Source organism: Terrapene carolina, unplaced genomic scaffold (genome assembly GCF_002925995.2).
Source record: "Terrapene carolina triunguis isolate 2854851 unplaced genomic scaffold, T_m_triunguis-2.0 Scaffold69, whole genome shotgun sequence".
NCBI classification, from domain to species: domain Eukaryota; kingdom Metazoa; phylum Chordata; order Testudines; family Emydidae; genus Terrapene; species Terrapene triunguis.
The window spans coordinates 21,517,398-21,535,751 of NW_020664420.1; the positions used below are offsets into that span (position 1 = coordinate 21,517,398).

Sequence of the window (18,354 nt, forward strand, 5' to 3'; positions counted from 1 at the left end):
ATCCCCCTCCCACTCCAGATCTGGTTCTTGTGCTATCTGCATTTAAGTGGTATTTTTTCACAGGAACAGCAAAAGGTGTATCCTTGATACAGAGGCCACCTCTGCCAAATGTCAAGTTCCTGCTCCACAGCATGCAGATGCTAGGGCTTCTCAATGAAATGACTGTAAGAATTTTTTTAACATGGATAAAGCAATGTATTTTTTTTCTAATCACATTCTCAGAAATGACTGAACCATTTTTACCAAACTTTTAAAAAATATTCAGCCTGAAGCAGACACCTGGCATGAAAAATTTCAGCCTGAATGGTTAAAGTTTGGCAAAATTATGATCAACTGAAAACAGGGTCTTATAATGAGAAGTGTCAGGCAGCCCTAAGTACAGAGATGTCCAGATTGTGGCCGTTGACATTTTGTCATAACATTTCTTCCTTTATTTAATCATATTTCTTTAAGAAGTGTCAATCCAAGTCTGTAGATGCTTGCACAGAAATTTAAATTTACAAAATTAAGGATAATTACAACCCACCCATTCAAAACAACCCCATATCACAAAATATACTTTAATAATAATCCCTCACATCTGACTATTCAGTGTCATTCAATCTGCTCCTTAGCAAAAGCTGGGGGAGATAGATGAGTCTTGCAGCAACCAGTTCAGATGCTGTTGAACTAACAAGACTCTTTCCTTTGACTGTACTATGAGTTGGATCAGGTCCTAACCTTGACGTTCACATTGAACAGGAAGAGTGACAGAAACCTGTGGTTCTCCATGAGAGAGCTTTTAGGGCAGATGAGCAGTCACCCAGGAGCTCTCTCAGACCTCTCAGAAAGAAAGGGATGAAGCAACCCAGGAGAGACTCCATCTTCCCCATTAGAAACCACAGACTTGTCACTAAAACATCATGCTCCATAACTGTCTGCCACACTGAACAGTTCCACATTTCTGGATGTTGAGGATGTTATAGTGGAGACAATGAAATGCTTTCTTACTTTCTGCGGAACCACAGCATATGATTTCAAAAAGTCTTTAAGGGACCAAATAGTCAGACTCAGTGTATGATTTCTGCTAGCTGCCCTCCCTTACACTACATCTGTCTCATCATCTGGACACCAGAGTGACCTGTGGAGATGGAGTCAGGGCATTCAAGGCCACTATACTGATAGACAAGGACAGAAGATCATTATAAAGTCCTATCAAGCCATCAATAGAATAGAACAGTCAGCAGAACAGTATTTTCACTTAGAACTCTCTAGAAGTGCCTTGGCTCCATTTACCTCATAGGGCAAGCAACTGAAACAACCATCTCCCTGACAGGAAAGACATGTTCCTTCCCTAAAGCTACGGAGAGTCCACGAGAAGGGTGTAACCTTCAGTTCATCCCAATCTAAACCCAAGCTGCATTGAATTGATCCAGAAACCACTATTAGACTTATGGTTGTCATTCTAGCCACAAAATCAGAGCTATCCCAGAAGACTTGCCATCTTCAAAAACAATCAGCTTTAGCGACTCCAGTACAACTGCAGAGAGGAACTTGACTAGCTCAAAAGGGACTCTATGGCATAGCAGGACAATTGGTAATAAACTAATCTTGGTCCCATCTTAACCCCATTCCCAGGACACTCATTTATATGCAGTTTGGAAAGGGAGATCTAAATTTAAGGCCAGATTTAAACAAGATGGTTACATCACCCTCTGAATTCTTTCTTGCATCTTGCCAGATGCAGCTATGCCAGCACAACACCTTCATTGTGTCATCCAACCAGTTATACATTTATTGTCAAGTGTCTCACCTTTATTTAAATTATAGATGCTGATAAGTTTACTAGACACCAACCTTCCCTTAAACAGTCTGACATAAGAGCATGACATCTTGTTCCCCTTTTCCCAGGAAGCTGCTATACATCTTGTGCAATGGGCATGAATGCTTGACAGCAGCGTCCATGCCCAAAGGTAAGAGGGTAATTCAGTTTCCATGACCCAGTCATTCTTTGGCCTCTTTGCTGAGGCTGCTAACATTGGTCCGAGTTAGTGCCAAATATGGTGGTTAAGGACCACATTTTCAAAACTCTACACCTAAGAATATGAGCCAAAGCCAATTGTATAAAACATACATGAGCTAAGTGTTGGGAATCTGTTTTGAGTTCACAAATGCATGTTTGCCGCACACAAATCCTTAAGGCCCACTTCCTCACATATTCCAAGGAGTAATTTAGGTCCTGAGTTTTGAAAAATATGACACATGCTTACAACATTGTTCAAAAGCGAAGAAAAAAATGTTTGTCACAGTGAATATTATTAATCAGAAAGTCAAGGAAGATGAAATACAGCAAACTGTGTCACTTAGGCTTGATCTGGAAAATAATAAAAATAATCCTAAGAAAAATTTATGTTTACTTACACATACTTACAACAATTTACCTTTCATCCCAAAGCACTTTACAAACATTGAGCTTGATGTGCAACTGATCCAAATTATCTTTTTTTTTTTTTATAGATCATCATGTCGTTGTAGCTTGTCTGGAAAGAGTAAAGTTGTTTTAGAAAGTTGCTGCCCTACTTTAAATATAACAAGGAGTCCTTGTGGCATCTTAGAGACTAACAAACTTATTTGGGCATAAGCTTTTGTGGGCTTATGCCCAGATAGATATGTTAGTTTCTAAGGTGCCACAAGGACTCCTCGTTGTTTTTGATTATACAGACTAACATGGCTACCACTTTAAATATGTTAACTCATTTTAAAGTAGGAAAAACTGCCATTTGCACAAGCTCTTCTGCTCATTGTAACAGAATTGTTTGGCTTTCTTTTGTGTATTTATTTGACTGATATAATGCACACATTATCAAAAAATCTGTTGAGATAAAAATGAAGTAGCTGATTGTCAATTCTGACTTTGTAGACAGTGGAAGCCAATTCCTCAGCTGGCGTAAATTGGCACATTCCATTGAAGTCAATAAGGTTACTGCAATTTACATCAGCTGAGGATCTGGGCGTAAGTGTTTAAGGACCAATAAAGTAGATCAGTGCTAGTCTATAATTACAAATCTTTTCCTGTGTTTATTCTGGAACGTATTTGTCTGGGTCCAGGCAATTTTCCATTTACTGGAAACAAAGCATACATGTTGCATCTGGGAATTCCACTCCAACATAACATCTGCAGTGCCTGCAGTTTCTCATTTTCTTTCTCGTAATAAGAACTGTTAGGACTAGATTGTGCCCAGCTCTGCAAGCATGTGCAAAGGGAACACAGAAAGCACATGGAGCTTCCTGAACTATTCCATACCTGCATAAGAGCCAAGGTGGACCATGTGCTTCACTGAGTGCAAGTCTAGTATGCATAGTGGTGCTAACCTCTCCAGAGTGGCTATGGAGCTAGCTGGGCACAAAGGCTTGCATTTGTTGCACCCTCTTCAAGGGTGGCACAGCGGCTGGGCTCTTTGGAACTGTGGTATTGAACATGAATCCTGCTTCCAATGAAGTCACTGGTGGCCAGATTTTCAAAGCTATTTGGGCATCTAAAGATGCAGCTAAGCACCTAGTGGGATTTTCAAAAGCGACTAGGCACCTAACTCCCATTTCGCTAGGTACCTGTCTACATCTTTAGGTGCCTAAATACCTTTGAAAATCTGGCTCTCGGAGTCCTGGAGAAAAAGGGCTATTTTAACTTCAGCTCAGCTTCCCCCTACCCTTGCGCAGATGAGAGGGGAAGGTCTATAAGCCTATGTCTACACTATGAAATATGTCTACTCTGGAATTTTTACTCATATTTTAACATATTAACCAATTATTGCAAATTCTAGCCTAAACAGGGCACAAATGTTTGTTGTTAGTTGTGTTTAATCCAAGTAGCAACAAAAGTTTGTGTCCTGGAACAATCTTTTTTCTGACAGTCTGCCCTGAGACAGGCACTCAGAGTTATGAGCCACTCCAGACAGCATGGTTGTATCTACATTAGAATTTACAATTATGTTAATTTTTTAGGTATGGTTTAACACGGTAAGTGTTGGCATACCCTAAGAGTGTCTGCTTGGGAGAGGGAAAAAATACTTTTGGGAAGGTTGGGCTCCACAATAAAAAGCTCATAGGACTGGGATGAATCCTAAACAGGGGAATTTTCTACTCACTTTGTTAACTTATTTTACTAAGATATTATAAATACTAACCCTTGAGGAAAAAAACATTGCTGACTGACTTTTTTCTGCTGAGTCATTCCATCAGTTTACAGGGAGTTTTGTCATTGACTTCTATTGTAGCAGGGTAACAACAAGTATGTCTTTTTCAGGCCCAGTGCTTCTTGGCTCTCTTGCTGTAGTGGTTACGCCAGTGCCTTAGAGGCACAATACAGTCCTTAGTAAATATGCTGAGGAGTATACCTGTCTCTTATTATGTGCCTGTACAGTGTCAGGCACAATGGGACCCCAGTCTTATTTGGGGCCTCTAGATTTATTATTACATTAGTGCCTAGATTTGAGCTTTCTATTCTTGGAATTGTTGTGTATTTTCTTCTTTCATTATCATGCAAAACTTCTCCAAACCATTTGCTAGCTTGAAGTCTCAACAGAGCTGTACAATGAACATTTTTGTCAGCTATAAACTGCTCTCTAGGTATTCGCCTCAAATTAGAAACATCATCATTTGGCTTCCACTCATGGGGTCCTCCCTCTGAATAAGCCTAGACTCAGAAAGGATTAAAAGATAATTTGGAATGAATGCCACCTTTTGGGATGGAAGTCCTTTTAAAAGCCCTCATGTGATATGCTCTCCATCCTTATATAGCTATGGCTCTAGAGCATAATTTGGAAAATGACAAAAGGTTAGTCACTTTCAGTTTTATTTATAGACAGGTTCTATACATTTTTAGCTGCATAATTTGGGGCGTAAATACTGCATGAATATTTATTATTTTCAAATTAAAAAGTACAAATAAATCACTATTAATACAAGCATACAAACAGAAATATTTGTATTATTTCATTATTTTAAAATATCATAGGAGCATAGTGGCCCAGAGTCTTTGCTACAGTACAGCTGCCTTGAGTTAAACTGCTGGTGCAAATGGGCTCTAAAGCCAGTGTAACCAGTAATGGGAAAATCACACCAATACTGGGGGGAGGGGGGTCTTCCATTGACATGGATCCAGCATAGCTATGATGTGGCCATTGCCAAGAGGCAAGGCCAACGTTCCTTTAAACACAGCTGAACCCACCTGCCAAATTGGCGTTTTGAGGTTGTTGGTAGCTAGTTTAATGTAGCTCAGTCTTCAGGCTGCTCTACTTAATATTGGGGGGTCTGGACCAACATATAGCCAGCCCAGAATCAGGGAGTGCAAAAGTGAGCTATATGTCAGCTTTGTGTGCATTAAACACTACTACCCACACCCCCAAGTTGTACTGTGTTCTTGACCACAGCAAAGAATCTAGCTCACTGTCTTAAATTTGCAAAAGCTTATTTTCACAAAACTTAAATTTTGGGTCCAGTTAGAGCTGACAGTGTCTCTATGAGAAGAAAGCACATTATGAGAAGCATTGAAGCTGCAGACAGAACTAATTACAAACCTCTTGTGCAACCTGACAAAATCTTGATAAATTTCAGATGGCCCTAAGAATGCCGTTGTACTTTGAAAAACATAACTCTGAAAGCCTTTCTGTTTATGTCAAGTTTTGTCTGTCAGCCTTTTTTTCTAGTTTCCTTCAAAATAAAGGACATTTTGTTTTCTTTATTGAGAGGCATTTATTATATTTTTTGTTCCAAATTGTTTTGAAACTTCCTGAAGGAAAATCGAAAAATTTTGCCTGAAACATTTTAAGCAAAGATTTTTCATTTAAAATTTCTCACAGGAAAAGTTTTGTTTTCTGATCAATTAATAACAATATTTCCAATAATAATAATAATGCAGATATACCAGTAGAACTGGAAGTATCAAAGCCTCATAGCTGACATTCAACTTGCAGTACAAAGCCAGAGTAGACTGTGGATACTATATTGTAAAGCACCTAAGTGACTTAGAAACCTAAGTCCCATAAAAAAAATCAGTGGCACCTTGGTTCCTAAATCACGTAGGCATGTTGAAAAACTTTACCCTCTTTGTCTTTAGGTTTTGTGAGGGACAGATACCATACCCCAAAAACAACTTAAACGTTAGTGCAGCCCATCTGTATGCTATGTGTGGTTTTGTGTCACTGGATCCATATAAAGCACAGAGGCAATGGCCCCTCCTCTGCCTACTCCTATTAGCCCCTTCTTTGCTAGCCTATTTGGGACCAATGGAGTCCTATTCCCTGCCACATAAAGTATATATGTCTTCCCCTACATACTGCCCTACTGTAGGCCATTTAAGTGCTGTGCTAGCTACATGCTACTCCTTACACAGGACAAGGTGTCATGATTTAGCCCTAAATAATTAATAAATAACATAAAAAACCTGCTGGCACATGCAGGCATATTGGGTGAAATTCCGCCCTGGGCACTGGACCAACATGAGGCTGCACCACTCAAGTTACGCTTAATCCCTCAAAATTCAATGTAGGCATTGAATGATGAAAACGTGCCCTCGAGTTTAGTCTAACATGAATTCATGCAAGCTAGGAAATTCTTTCAGCATTTTTTACCTAGATTTTTTACCAGCAGTTTTACCTAGATACTGCAGCACGCATATTAGAGTATATAAGAAAACATTCTGAGAGGTCCCTTGGGAGAAAATCATTTGAGTTGTAGTCAGTACAACATTAATGTCATTTGACACATTTTATGGAGATGCATCCCAAGGCGCTTTACATTAATCCCTGAAATGTAATAAATACCTTGAAAGCAAAGCAGATAATTGCAGCTAATTAGAAAAAACCAGATGACATTAACACTCCCATACAAATCCAGAAACGCTCAGAGAGAGAGAGTGAATGTCACAATTAAAAACCATAATGACAACGTGTTCTTTCTCCACCCAACTGTGATTTGGTCCTTGGCATCCGCAGCAATCACAGAGCATAGATTATACTTGGGAACATAACAGATAATGAACTCAGACAAAAGTGAAGATGCAAGGCCATTTAAAGCCTTGTAAACTATGGAGAAACCCAACATATCAATCCTGTAAAAGTATCAAAAGCCAGCAGGGAAATATCACGGATGTAATTATATACTGGCTAACCTTAGTTTGAATTAAAATACAGACAGCAGCATTTCATGCCATCTCCAGACTAGGCAGAATATCAGTAGTCCAGTGAATGAAGCATTACACTAATAATTCTTGTGGTGGAATTCTCATTTTGGACAAGACAATTTCTGCCTTATGGTTGGCCTTTTGCTTCTTTTTCCAGATGTTTTCACACAACACTACTTTAATAGAAAAGGGTGCAACATTGGGTGCACTTCTTAATGTATAATGAAAATAATCAGCAATGACCCTTAGTTGCTGTAATGAAAAACTGTTGCAAAATAGTTGCTAGAACAAAAACTAGTTTCACAGATTTTGTTTGGGCATACAATGGATAATGAACCTGGAAAAAATGAGTCAGGTAAAAATCAGTCATCTACATCACTTAAGTTCCACTTCCCTTCAGCACAGGGATGAATTTCACCTCATGTGAATAGTCTTATAAATTAAATACTATTCGGCCTGTGTAGGTGTTTGCAAAATAATTCTTATTGACTTTATTGGGATCAAGGCCAAGCCCATCATTATTTTTTTCCAGCAGAAAGTAGCCTTAGGCCTAGTCTAAACTACACAGTTTTGTTGACAAAAGTCAGGTTTCGTCAACAAAACAATGGAGGCGTACACAACACAATGCTCCTCCCCCCCGATTTAAACTCTCTTGCTACGCCAACATAATCAAACACCTCAACGAACGACATAGAGCTGTTTGCAACAAACTTAGAGTGACGCAGTGTCAGTGTAGATACTGTGCTTGCTTATGTCACCCTAAGTGGCCTCCAGGAGGTGTCTCACAATGCCTATCATGACTGCTCTGGCAAGCAGTTTCTACTCTGCTGCCCTGCAGCCAGGTACACAGGCATGTACTCCTCCCTGTTTGCATCTGCTTCACATTCCCCCATGCAGCTATGCAGTGGGGAGCCCATGCAGAAAAGTTTGTTAATGCCCACTGAGCTCTCCCCAAAATCCTCCATAGAGATCTCTAGGAAACTCTCCTGCAGATACTCTGCAATCCTCTGCCGAAGGTTTCTTGACAGAGCTGCCTTGTTTCCTCCCTCATTGTAGGAAACTTTGCCATGCCAATCGGCAATTACTTCTGCAAGAACCAAAGCAACACACAGGTGAGCAGCATATGGACCCAGTCTGAAGCTGCACGCATGCAGGAGATGCACCCTTGCATCTTTGGTTACCCTCAGTAGTGTGATTTCAGCTTCAATCACTCCCGCTTCTGGAAAACAGTGCCAGTATTCAGAATAGTGTCCCTAGGTGCTTTTACTGATCCCCTTCTGAACCCCCCCGGACCCTTTGTTCCATCTTGCACCACCATCCCCCCCGGCCGAATTCACCATGTTTGGTGCTCTGGCCATGCTGCATGCTTGCAAGGGAAAGTGAGAAAGAGGTGTGTGTAACTTTTCTGATTCAAGACTCTGTTTATTGTTTCTTGAGGGCCAGCTCCTACACACTGGCGTAGCACCTCTGTCAGATAAGGAAGCAAATGAGGAGGAGTTTTGCAAAGTGCTGCAATCATCAGATCAGGCCTGATAGTGAGCACAGAGCATGGAGAGAGACAATAAATGAAAAATTAGAAATGGATAGCCAGGAGAGGAGATACAATCAGAAGTGGATAATACAGGGTCAGGAGTAGATAATAAAGCTCACGGAGGACCAAATAGAGACGCTGAGGTCCCTGATTGCACTGAAGGCGGAGTACATGCGTGCTCGACTCCCCCTGCATCCCATACAGAACTGCCTTCTTTGCCCTCCCCAAACTCCCTACACACATTCCTCTTATGTTCCTGGCCCATCACAGTACCCCTTGCACTCCACCCTTAGGGACATTTCCCATAATGGCAGCTGGACTTACACTCTGCTGTGAGATCCTCACATCAGAGGGTGCTGCTCACTATCATGTCCCTTGTAAGAAATGTTAATCTGTGTATTGCTGTTTAATAAAAATTTAATCTTATAAAGACAGTGATTCTTTATCTGTGACCTACACAGGGTGCAGCAAAATTTTGTGCAACAAAAATTCATACACAGTGGCAATTGGCACATTTGCAGACTACAATTAACACTCAGGCAAGAATCATTACAGGGGTCATTCAATGTGGCAAGTAAACAATGCTTGGCTCAATTCATTACAGAAAGACACATTACTGGAGCTCATTGTCAAAATGCCCCTTCAAAACCTCCTTGATTTGTATAGCCCACCAACCCCTCCCATTGAGCCCCTCTAATAGCCCTAGTGTCTGGGTGCTCAAAATCAGCTGCCAGGCGATCCACTTCAGTGCTTCACCTCTGGGGAAACTTTTCCCCCTTGGCTTCACAAATGTTATGCAGAGCACAGCAGGTTGCTATGACCATGGGAATATTTTCCTCATTGAGGTCTTATTGCCAAATAGGCAGCACCAGTGACCCTTTAATCTGCCAAATGCACATTCTACAGTCATTCTGTACCTGCTGAGCCTGTTGTTGAAGTGCTCTGTGGTGTAAGGCTTCATGAACCATGGGAGTAAGAGGTAGGCTGGGTCTCCCAGGATCACTATGGGCATTTCCACATCCCCTATTGGAATCTTCTGGTCTGGAAGGAAAGTCCCTGCATGCAGCTTTCTATACAGGCCAGTGTTCCTGAAGATGTGTGTGTCATGCACCTTCCCTGACCACCCTGTGTTGATGTCAGTGAAATGACCCCAGTGAGCCACCAGGGCCTGCAGTACCATAGAGAAGTAGTCCTTTCTGTTGATGTACTCTGTCGCAAGATGGTCTGGGGCCAAAATTGGGATATGCATGCCAGCTATTGCCCCACCGCAGTTAGGGAATCCCACTGCCGCAAAGCCATCTAATATTTCCTGCACATTACCCAGAGTCACAGACCTTTGTAGCAGGAGGAGATTAATGGCCCTGCACACTTGCATCACCGCAACCTCCACAGAGGCCTTCCCAACTCCAAACTGATTCATGACTGACCGGTATTGCCAGCTTCCACACAGCAGAGATGGTGGGCACACATTTTACAGGGGCAGTTGAAAAACAACACACAACACAATCAGAAGCCCTTGGAATCATGAGATGGAGAAAACTCCTTCATGGGGCAGTGATCCCGCCCCCATAAGAACATAAGAACAACCATACAGAATCAGACCAAAGGTCCATCTAGTCCAGTATCCCGTCTTTTGACAGTGGCCAATGCCAGGTGCCTCTGAGGGAATGAACAGAACAAGTGATCCATCCCCTGTCACCCATTCCCAGCTTCTGGCAAACAGAGGCTAAGGACACCATCTCTGCCCATCCTGGCTAATAGTCATCGATGGACCTATCCTCCATGAATTTATCTATTTCTTTTTTTGATGCACTGCATGATGCACTGCAATTCATTCCCAGAACTCCTAGCAGGAGAAGGTGGCGATTTTAACAGTGAGATAGCTACCCACGGTGCACTGCTCTCTCTGTCGGTGCTACAGCACCAACTGTGAATGTGCTTCGCCGACACAAGGAGCATTGCGTGAACATGCACAAGCAATGTAATTACAGTGGTTTATGATAGTTGACGTAACTTAAGTTGACTTAACTCTGTATTGTAGACATGGCCTTAGTGACAGAAAAAAAGGATATGTTGGTGGGACAAACTATGACTTTGCAATATTCTTCCATCCTATCAATTAGTTTCAAGGAGAGAAAGTGTCTAGACTACAGAGAAGACTGACTTCACTGTGAGATGGTGGGGAAGAAGGAGTTGGGGAGGTTGCTAGTGTAAGCAATGAGTACAAATTGAATAAGGACTCCAAGTCCTGGATATGGGCTAAGACAAGTAAAATAATAAAGAAACAAACAGTATCTTCAAACAGCATAGATCACATTATCAAAAGGGTTTGCCATTACAGAGCCTGAAGAGTCTCTGAAGCAGGCTCCTGATACAGCTAAATTGGCTCTGGAACTGTTTTCTTCTAGCAAACAGGTCATCATCATCCCTGACTTAAACAGAGAAACACGACCCCAGATCTAGGAGCAAGGAATAATTAATCTAGGAATCCACATCTAGGCAGAAGGAATGCAGGCCATACCGACAGAATGGGGGACGGTATCCTGGAAAGCAGTGACAGTGAAAAGGATTTAGGGGTCATAGTGGACAATCAGCTCAGTGCAATGATGTGGCAAAAAGGGCTAATACATTCCTGGGATGCATAAACAGGTGAGTAGGAGTGAGGAGGTGATTTTACCTCCATATGTGGCATTGGTGAGGCTGATACTGAAATACTGTGTATAGTTCTGGTGTCCTCCTTTCAAAAATGGTGCTGAAAAATTAGAAAGAGTGCAGAAAAAAGCCACAAAAAATTATTCAGGAGCTGGAGAAAATGCCTCATAAGAGAGCTCAGTCTGTTTAGTTTGTCAATCCGAGTTCAATCTGTTTAGTTTATCATAATGAAGGCTGAGAGGTGACTTGATTATAGTGTATAAGAATCTTCACAGGGAGAAGATACTGGGTAAGAAAGGGCTCATCAATCTGAGGAGAAAGGCATAACAAGAACCAATGGCTGGTCATTGAAACCAGACAAATTCAAATTAGAAATGAGGCACACATTTTTAACACTGAGAGTCATTAACCATTGGAACAAATTATCAGTGGAGTGAATTCTCCAGCTCTTCTAGATATCTTTGCATCAAGACTAGATGCCTTCTTAGAAGATATGCTTTAGCTAAACACAAGTCATGCTTTAGTCAAGCACAAGTTATTGAGCTCAATGCAGGGGTAAGTGGTTGAAAATGAATGGTCTGTGTTATACAGAATGTCAGGCTAGATATGTAAGGTTCCTTCTGACTTTAAACTCTGAACCTATGAATCTGCACACAGCCTCCACCTAGTGCAATGCAGAAGTTACTACATCACAGCAAGAAGAACAGGAGTACTTGTGGCACCTTAGAGACAAACAAATTTATTTGAGCATAAGCTTTCGTGGGCTACCGCCCACTTCTTCAAGGACTCCCACTCCTCTGTAGAATGTTCATTACCCTCCTGCTGCAGAGTAATACTTCTGAAGAGCAATTGTTTTACCTTTGGATTACACTAGATTGTACAGAATGGTGTGTATCATCCAAAGAATTTCCTGGGAGGAAGAATACCTTCACCCCATCATAAGGACTTTCTCTACTTTTGGTGCAAATTAATGGAAATTTCCCCAGCTGCAACATCTTAATGGTGTTTCTGGATTGGGGGGCAATTCTTGAAGAAGGGAGAGAGCACCATGGAAGAGAAGAATTTAGGGAGAAAGTGAGAGGGCATGTAGGGGAAGGAGTAGAATTCTGAGAAAGTGAGAGTATCCCATAGACAAAGGTCCCAATCCTGTAACTGCCTCCACACAGACAGACCTCTGTATGGAGCTCCATTGAAATCATAGAATATCAGGGTTGGAAGGGACCTCAGGAGGTCATCTAATCCAACCCGCTGCTCAAAGCAGGACCAATCCCACACTAAATCCCCAAATGGCCCCCTCAAGGATTGAACTCACAACCCTAGGTTTAGCAGGCCAATGCTCAAACCACTGAGCTATCCCTCCCCCCAATGAGGCTCTGTGGGGCTACAGGGGCAATTGCAAGATTGAGAACAAAACTTGCATCCAGACCTTGAATACTTGGCCCCTGACCTGATTTTTCACGATAGAAACTGATGTGTGGCGATTAGGCTTGCTACTGCACATCACCACTGCAGACGTGTGTACTAAGGATTTGTGGCCAGAATCTAAACTCAGTCATACAGGTGTAAACCAGAGTAACTCCATCCACTGAAGCGAGTGAAGTGACTCTGAATTTGTGTAACTGAGGTCAGAACTGGCTTGTGGTCTCTGAACAGTGAAAGACATTGCACCATAGAAAAAAGGGAGAGAAACTAAGTTTTCTTTCAGTGAGTCCTTCCCATAGTTTCATGCCAGCCCTAGTTAGCATAGCCAAGCCTTGATTTATATGTATATTATTCTGTCTTTAAGATATTGAGCAGCTACAAGAACAGGCTGTTTGTGTCCCAGGAGGTGATTAAATGGGTTAAGATTAAAATTCCTCTGTATTGCTCAGTCTTTCTGTGAAAGAGAAGCAAAACAGCAAGGCAGAGCGACTCCAGAAGAGACAGACAGACTCCTCCTGCTGCTGACTTGCCTCCTAGTCCCAAAGGAGGCACATTTCTTCCCTGGTAGTTGCTGGATATCTGAGTGTTTCTCCTAACATGAAGGTAAGACAATCACTTAGCTAATTTCTACCAGTGAAATCAATAAGATGAAATATTAATTTAAAAAGGAAGATCCCTGGCTGAGAAATGTAATGGGATAAAACTGCAATAAAGTAGACAAACAAGAAAAAGTGGTTTGCGTGGCTAATCCGATGAGTGTTCAGATTTCACATCATTATTAGCAGTGCCATTATTATTTATTTGCATTGGAGTTTGGCTGAGTAAGGGCTGCCGACCAGGTCCCAAAGTTGGCAAAACGCATGCAAAAGGAAAAGCAAAACAAACCAAAAATTAACTAATGTTTTCCCTCCTTCTTGTTCAGGTATTTGAGTTTTTCCTTCTGGTAGAAGTTACAGGTTTCTTTTCAGTTTTTTCCAGGTGAGTATTTATTTGGAATTGTGTATGCTAAAGAATGACTATGAATTGTTTAATATACGTATATATAAGTGCTTACATAGACGTGGCTGGTCCACAATACGGGGAGAGGGTTAAAGGAATGTCTCAGCTTGTGCCCCGTGAGAGTGGAGCCACTTTCCCCATCAGCACTGTCAGTGCCACCAACCACTCCAGTGGCAGGGGGGAAGTGCGGTGAGAGGCGGGCCACTGCCTCCCTCCCTTCTGAACACACTGAAAGAGCTGGCAAGCTACAGGGGGAGCACTTCCTGGGAATTGTGCACTTCCTGGGAATTCTGGCTGAGCCTGTGAATTCCACAGGGAGCTCCCACTGCAATCTGGCCTCCCCACGATCCCCATGACACAGGGCTGTGTGCTGCTGACACAATCTGGATCCCAGTGTATAGTTTTGAGATGGTCTATGTGAGCATTCAGGACTAAGCATGTGCCTCCTCAGGGATAGTTTCTCCTGTCTGTCTAGTGGTTAGACAGAAGGATTGGGAGTCAGTTTTATTCTTCTGTGGCAGGATGAGTGAATCCCATTGGTTTCAGTAGGAGCCCAATCAGGCCCCATATTTTTAATCAACATTCATTTAGCTGTGTCTGAAAACTTGGCTCTAATACTTATGAATGGAGACATTGCAATTCCTTATAATTTGTTTCTGTTTTTTTAATAATGCAAAAAATTATATTGAGGCAGTCCTTCCTCTCCGGTCAATTGCCACTGGAATCCTTATGGCCCTTGGTCTGAATGTGATGGCTGCACTAAAACTCAGGTATAATGCTATTAATGCTTTTTTCCTTTTGCTTTCCTTAACATGCATTTTTATAATAATTATGGTAGCATTATATCTGTAAGAGGATCAAAAGCCTAAAGGATATGATTTGTGTCTGCAAGGATGCGATATTCTAAGAGCTGACAGTGCAGAAGGAAAGGACATTGATGTTAGGAAGGAGGATAATAATCATAAGCATAACTGACTCCGCAGTTTTCGTTCTGGTGATAGTTACAAAAAATGTCCTAGAATTACGTGGAAATTCCAGTAAACTCTGTTATAATTCTTCAGCTGATATCTATTGATTTCTATTAGTTTTTATTGGATGACCCCACTGCTCCATTCCATTCCATTCCTAACAGGAATCAGTAGAAACAAGCTGAAAGTTTTCTATGTTGGCACTTTCACTCAGGTGAGAGATATTTTTGATTTTTAGATTCCTTATTGCTTCCTTTGATAAGTCATTAATTAGGGATAGGTGGATGGATGGGTTCAGATTAAAAAAGGGTCAGTGTGCACTTTCTCTCAAGACTTGACATGAACCTGAATTTGTTTTGAGATGCAAAAAAACCCCCCGTTTGTCTAACTTTAGTTTTTGTCACATTCCTTTGCACTACCTGCTTCCTCTTGGGATCGATGGCTGTTTTATTTTAGTTCTGGCAGGTCAGTTCCAAGAGTGACTAACACCATTAAAAATGTTCATAAAATGCAAAAAGAGTACAGTATTGCATCTGATGAAGTGGGCATTCACCCACGAAAGCTTATGCTCCAATACTTCTGTTAGTCTTAAAGGTGCCACAGGACCCTCTGTTGCTTTTTACAGATTCAGACTAACACGGCTACCCCTCTGATACTTGACAGTATTTTCAACTGGCTCATACTAGTTGCAGTTGGCGCCTAGGTTTTAGAATAGAGCAATTGGGTTGATTAGTCTACTAGGGCTAAAAAGAGTAGAATCCTTTCTGTAAAACCATTTTTTATTGATATGTTGTTAGTTTGTAGTAACATGAGGAGTAGTGTCTTTGTTTTCAGGAAACGTAAATAAACATTTCAATTAATTACAGCAAAGGATTTGTTGTGCTGTCATGAAAGCAGTCTAATATTTCTGCTTTAGGTTTACACTTTCTAAAGGTTTCTATTGATTTGCATTCAGATTCGCAGACGGACAATAGCAGTTTATGGCCAGTATGGGGGAAATCCATGTGTTGGGAGTGCCTTTGAAACACGACAATGTGTTCCTACGAGAGGATGCCCAACAGAGGAGGGCTGTGGTGATAGGTTCAGGTGCTTTTCAGGTACTTTATTTTAGTTTATTTTTCATAACTTTCTGATACTTAAAGTTATGAAGATGATTATGTAAAGGTGCTTCCTGTTTATCAGACAATCACAGTATCATAGGTTAAATAAAATCAAAGGATGAAAGCTCCAGTGTTTACAGGAAAGAAATTCACAGGCCAAAGATCAGACACAGCCTTATTAACCCACTATATAGCCTTGCTGTGGTCCCTCTGTGCATATATGCCTTACCCCACTGACACGTTGGAGGGACACAAAAGGGGGCACCATCTAAAGGGGGGGCAAATGGCCACCCCCCATAACCTGCACATTAAGGACAGCTGCATTATTCAGTTGCATCTGTCCCACTGATGACGGAAGATAATTGTTAGCTCTTCTGAAGCTGGAGAATGAGTTCAGGATGATACAGGCACAGTGAGAAGGTTTCTTATACATTTGCAGTACTCTGGAAATATAGTGCTTCCAGAGTACTGAAAATGAGTCCAAGATCTCTTTCTTGATGGGTAACAGCTAATTTAGGCACCATCATTTTGTATGTATAGTTGGGTTTATATTTTGCCATGTGCATTACTTTGCATTTAACATTGAATTTCATCTGCCATTTTCTTGCCAAATAGGGTGACCAGGTGTCCGGTTTTCAACTGGAACACCTGGTTGAAAAGGGACCCTGGCGGCTCCAGTCAGCACCACCGACCGGGCTGTTAAAAGTCCGGTCAGCGGTGCTGCAGAGCTAAGGCAGGCTACTCCCTACATGTCCCGGCTCCATGCTGCACCCTGGAAGCGGCCAGCAGGTCTGGTTCCTGGGGGGGGGGGGGGAAAGGGGGCACAGGGCTCTGTGCACTGCCCCGAGCACTGGCTCCGCACTCCCACTGGCCGGGAACTGCGACCAATGGGAGCTGCGGAGATGGTGCCTGTGGGCAAGAGCAGCGTGCAGAGCCTGCCTTAGCCCCCCTCCCCCCCCCACTGCACCGCTGACCGGGAGCTGCCGGAGGTAACCTGAAGCCCCCTCCTGCACCCCAAAGCCTCATCTCCAGCCCCACTCCAGAGCCTGCACCCCCAGACGGAGCCCTCACCCCCTCCTGCACCCCAATCCCCTGCCCCAGCCCAGTGAAAGTGAGTGAGGGTGGGGGAGAGAGAGCCGCTGAGGGAGGGGGGAATGTAGTGAGTGGAGGGCAGGGCCTCGGGGAAGGCGGGGGGCTAGAGTTTTCGGTTTTGTGCGATTAGAAAGTTGGCAACCCTATTGCCAAGTCAACCAATTTTGTGAGATCCCTTTGTAACTCTTTGCAGTCTGTTTTTGACTTAACTATCTTGGGTAATTTTGTATCATCTGCAAACTTTGGCACCTCACTGTTTACCCCCTTTTGCAGATCATTTATGAATATGTTGAACAGCACTGATCCCGGACCAGTACAGACCCCTGGGGACACCTCTATTTACTTCTCTCCATTCTGAAAATGGGCTATTTATTCCTACCCTTTGTTTCCTATCTTTTAACTGGAGTGCCTGGGAATGCTTTCAGGCTCATCTAATGATCCTTAATTTAATTTAATGACAAGCCTTTTGTTATCTTAAGCACCCTGCCTCTGTTTATAAACAAACTCCCTGCACCAAGGAGGGAAGTCATTAGTAGCATAGAACTCATCACATTCCACCCTCAAGCTCTGACTCCTGGGTTCTGCCCCACCCCAAGCAATTGGGGAGGAGCATGTGACCCTTCACCCCCCTCCCCCCCCATGCATCTCCCCTGCCCCACTATATTATTTTACATGATCACATACTGTTAGTCTTTAAGGTGCCACCAGACTCCTTGTTGTTTTTGTAGATACAGACTAACACGGCTACCCCCTGATATTATGACACCAGCACTCCTGTATGCCCACTGTTCAGCCTGCACACCGAGGGCCCAGTTTTGCTCTGTTACACCAGAATAAATGGAATGATGGATTTTCTGTGTTATAATTGCATAGTTCACAACCACTGCCGACTGGCCAATCAGCACACTGAATGAGTTAGGGGTTGTGTGGAAATGATGAGCCCAATTCTCCCCTCTCTTACACCAGTGTAAATCAGGTGTAACTCAGCTGCCATCAGTGGAGTTACAATGAAGTAAAACTGGTCTAAACCAGAGAAGAATCAGGCCCAATAGATGATCACGTAATTAAAGGTTGCATTCTAGTGTATATGCTCCAGCAAACCTAGCTATATGTTTAAAACATGCTCTGAAATGCCCTCTGTTCAATTCAAGTGTCATTTTTTAGAGACATAGTGTTGCTTTTTGACTATTGCCAAAAACAGGATTTGAACCCTGGTCTTCCAGTGATATATCGGTCACAGAGGCAGGCCCCGAGTCCAAGTTTTTTCTTGAGTTTCCATATTTCTTAAAGCTTGTTTTTAATTAGAACTGCACAAAATGAGAATGTGTGATTAAATTGGCTAATTAACATGCTTTAATTTTAGCTGCTGTGTATCCAGATGGACAAACATGTTTTCCCCTTTCCCTGAGATTTTTTTTGTTTTGGTTTTAG

The 18,354-nt window shown here is 42.3% G+C and overlaps 1 protein-coding gene across 1 annotated transcript in view; it reads left to right on the forward strand.

Moving 5' to 3' along the window:
• The first annotated feature begins 7,483 nt into the window (after positions 1-7,483).
• C7 (complement C7) overlaps positions 7,484-18,354 on the forward strand; it is a 42,205-nt gene continuing 31,334 nt past the window's right edge. The window contains exons 1-6 of the mRNA XM_029910912.1: positions 7,484-7,514; positions 8,216-8,271; positions 13,302-13,367; positions 13,687-13,742; positions 14,458-14,533; positions 15,687-15,828. Of these exons, the coding sequence (XP_029766772.1) occupies positions 7,484-7,514; positions 8,216-8,271; positions 13,302-13,367; positions 13,687-13,742; positions 14,458-14,533; positions 15,687-15,828 (427 nt within the window). The remainder of the gene's footprint in view (positions 7,515-8,215; positions 8,272-13,301; positions 13,368-13,686; positions 13,743-14,457; positions 14,534-15,686; positions 15,829-18,354) is intronic.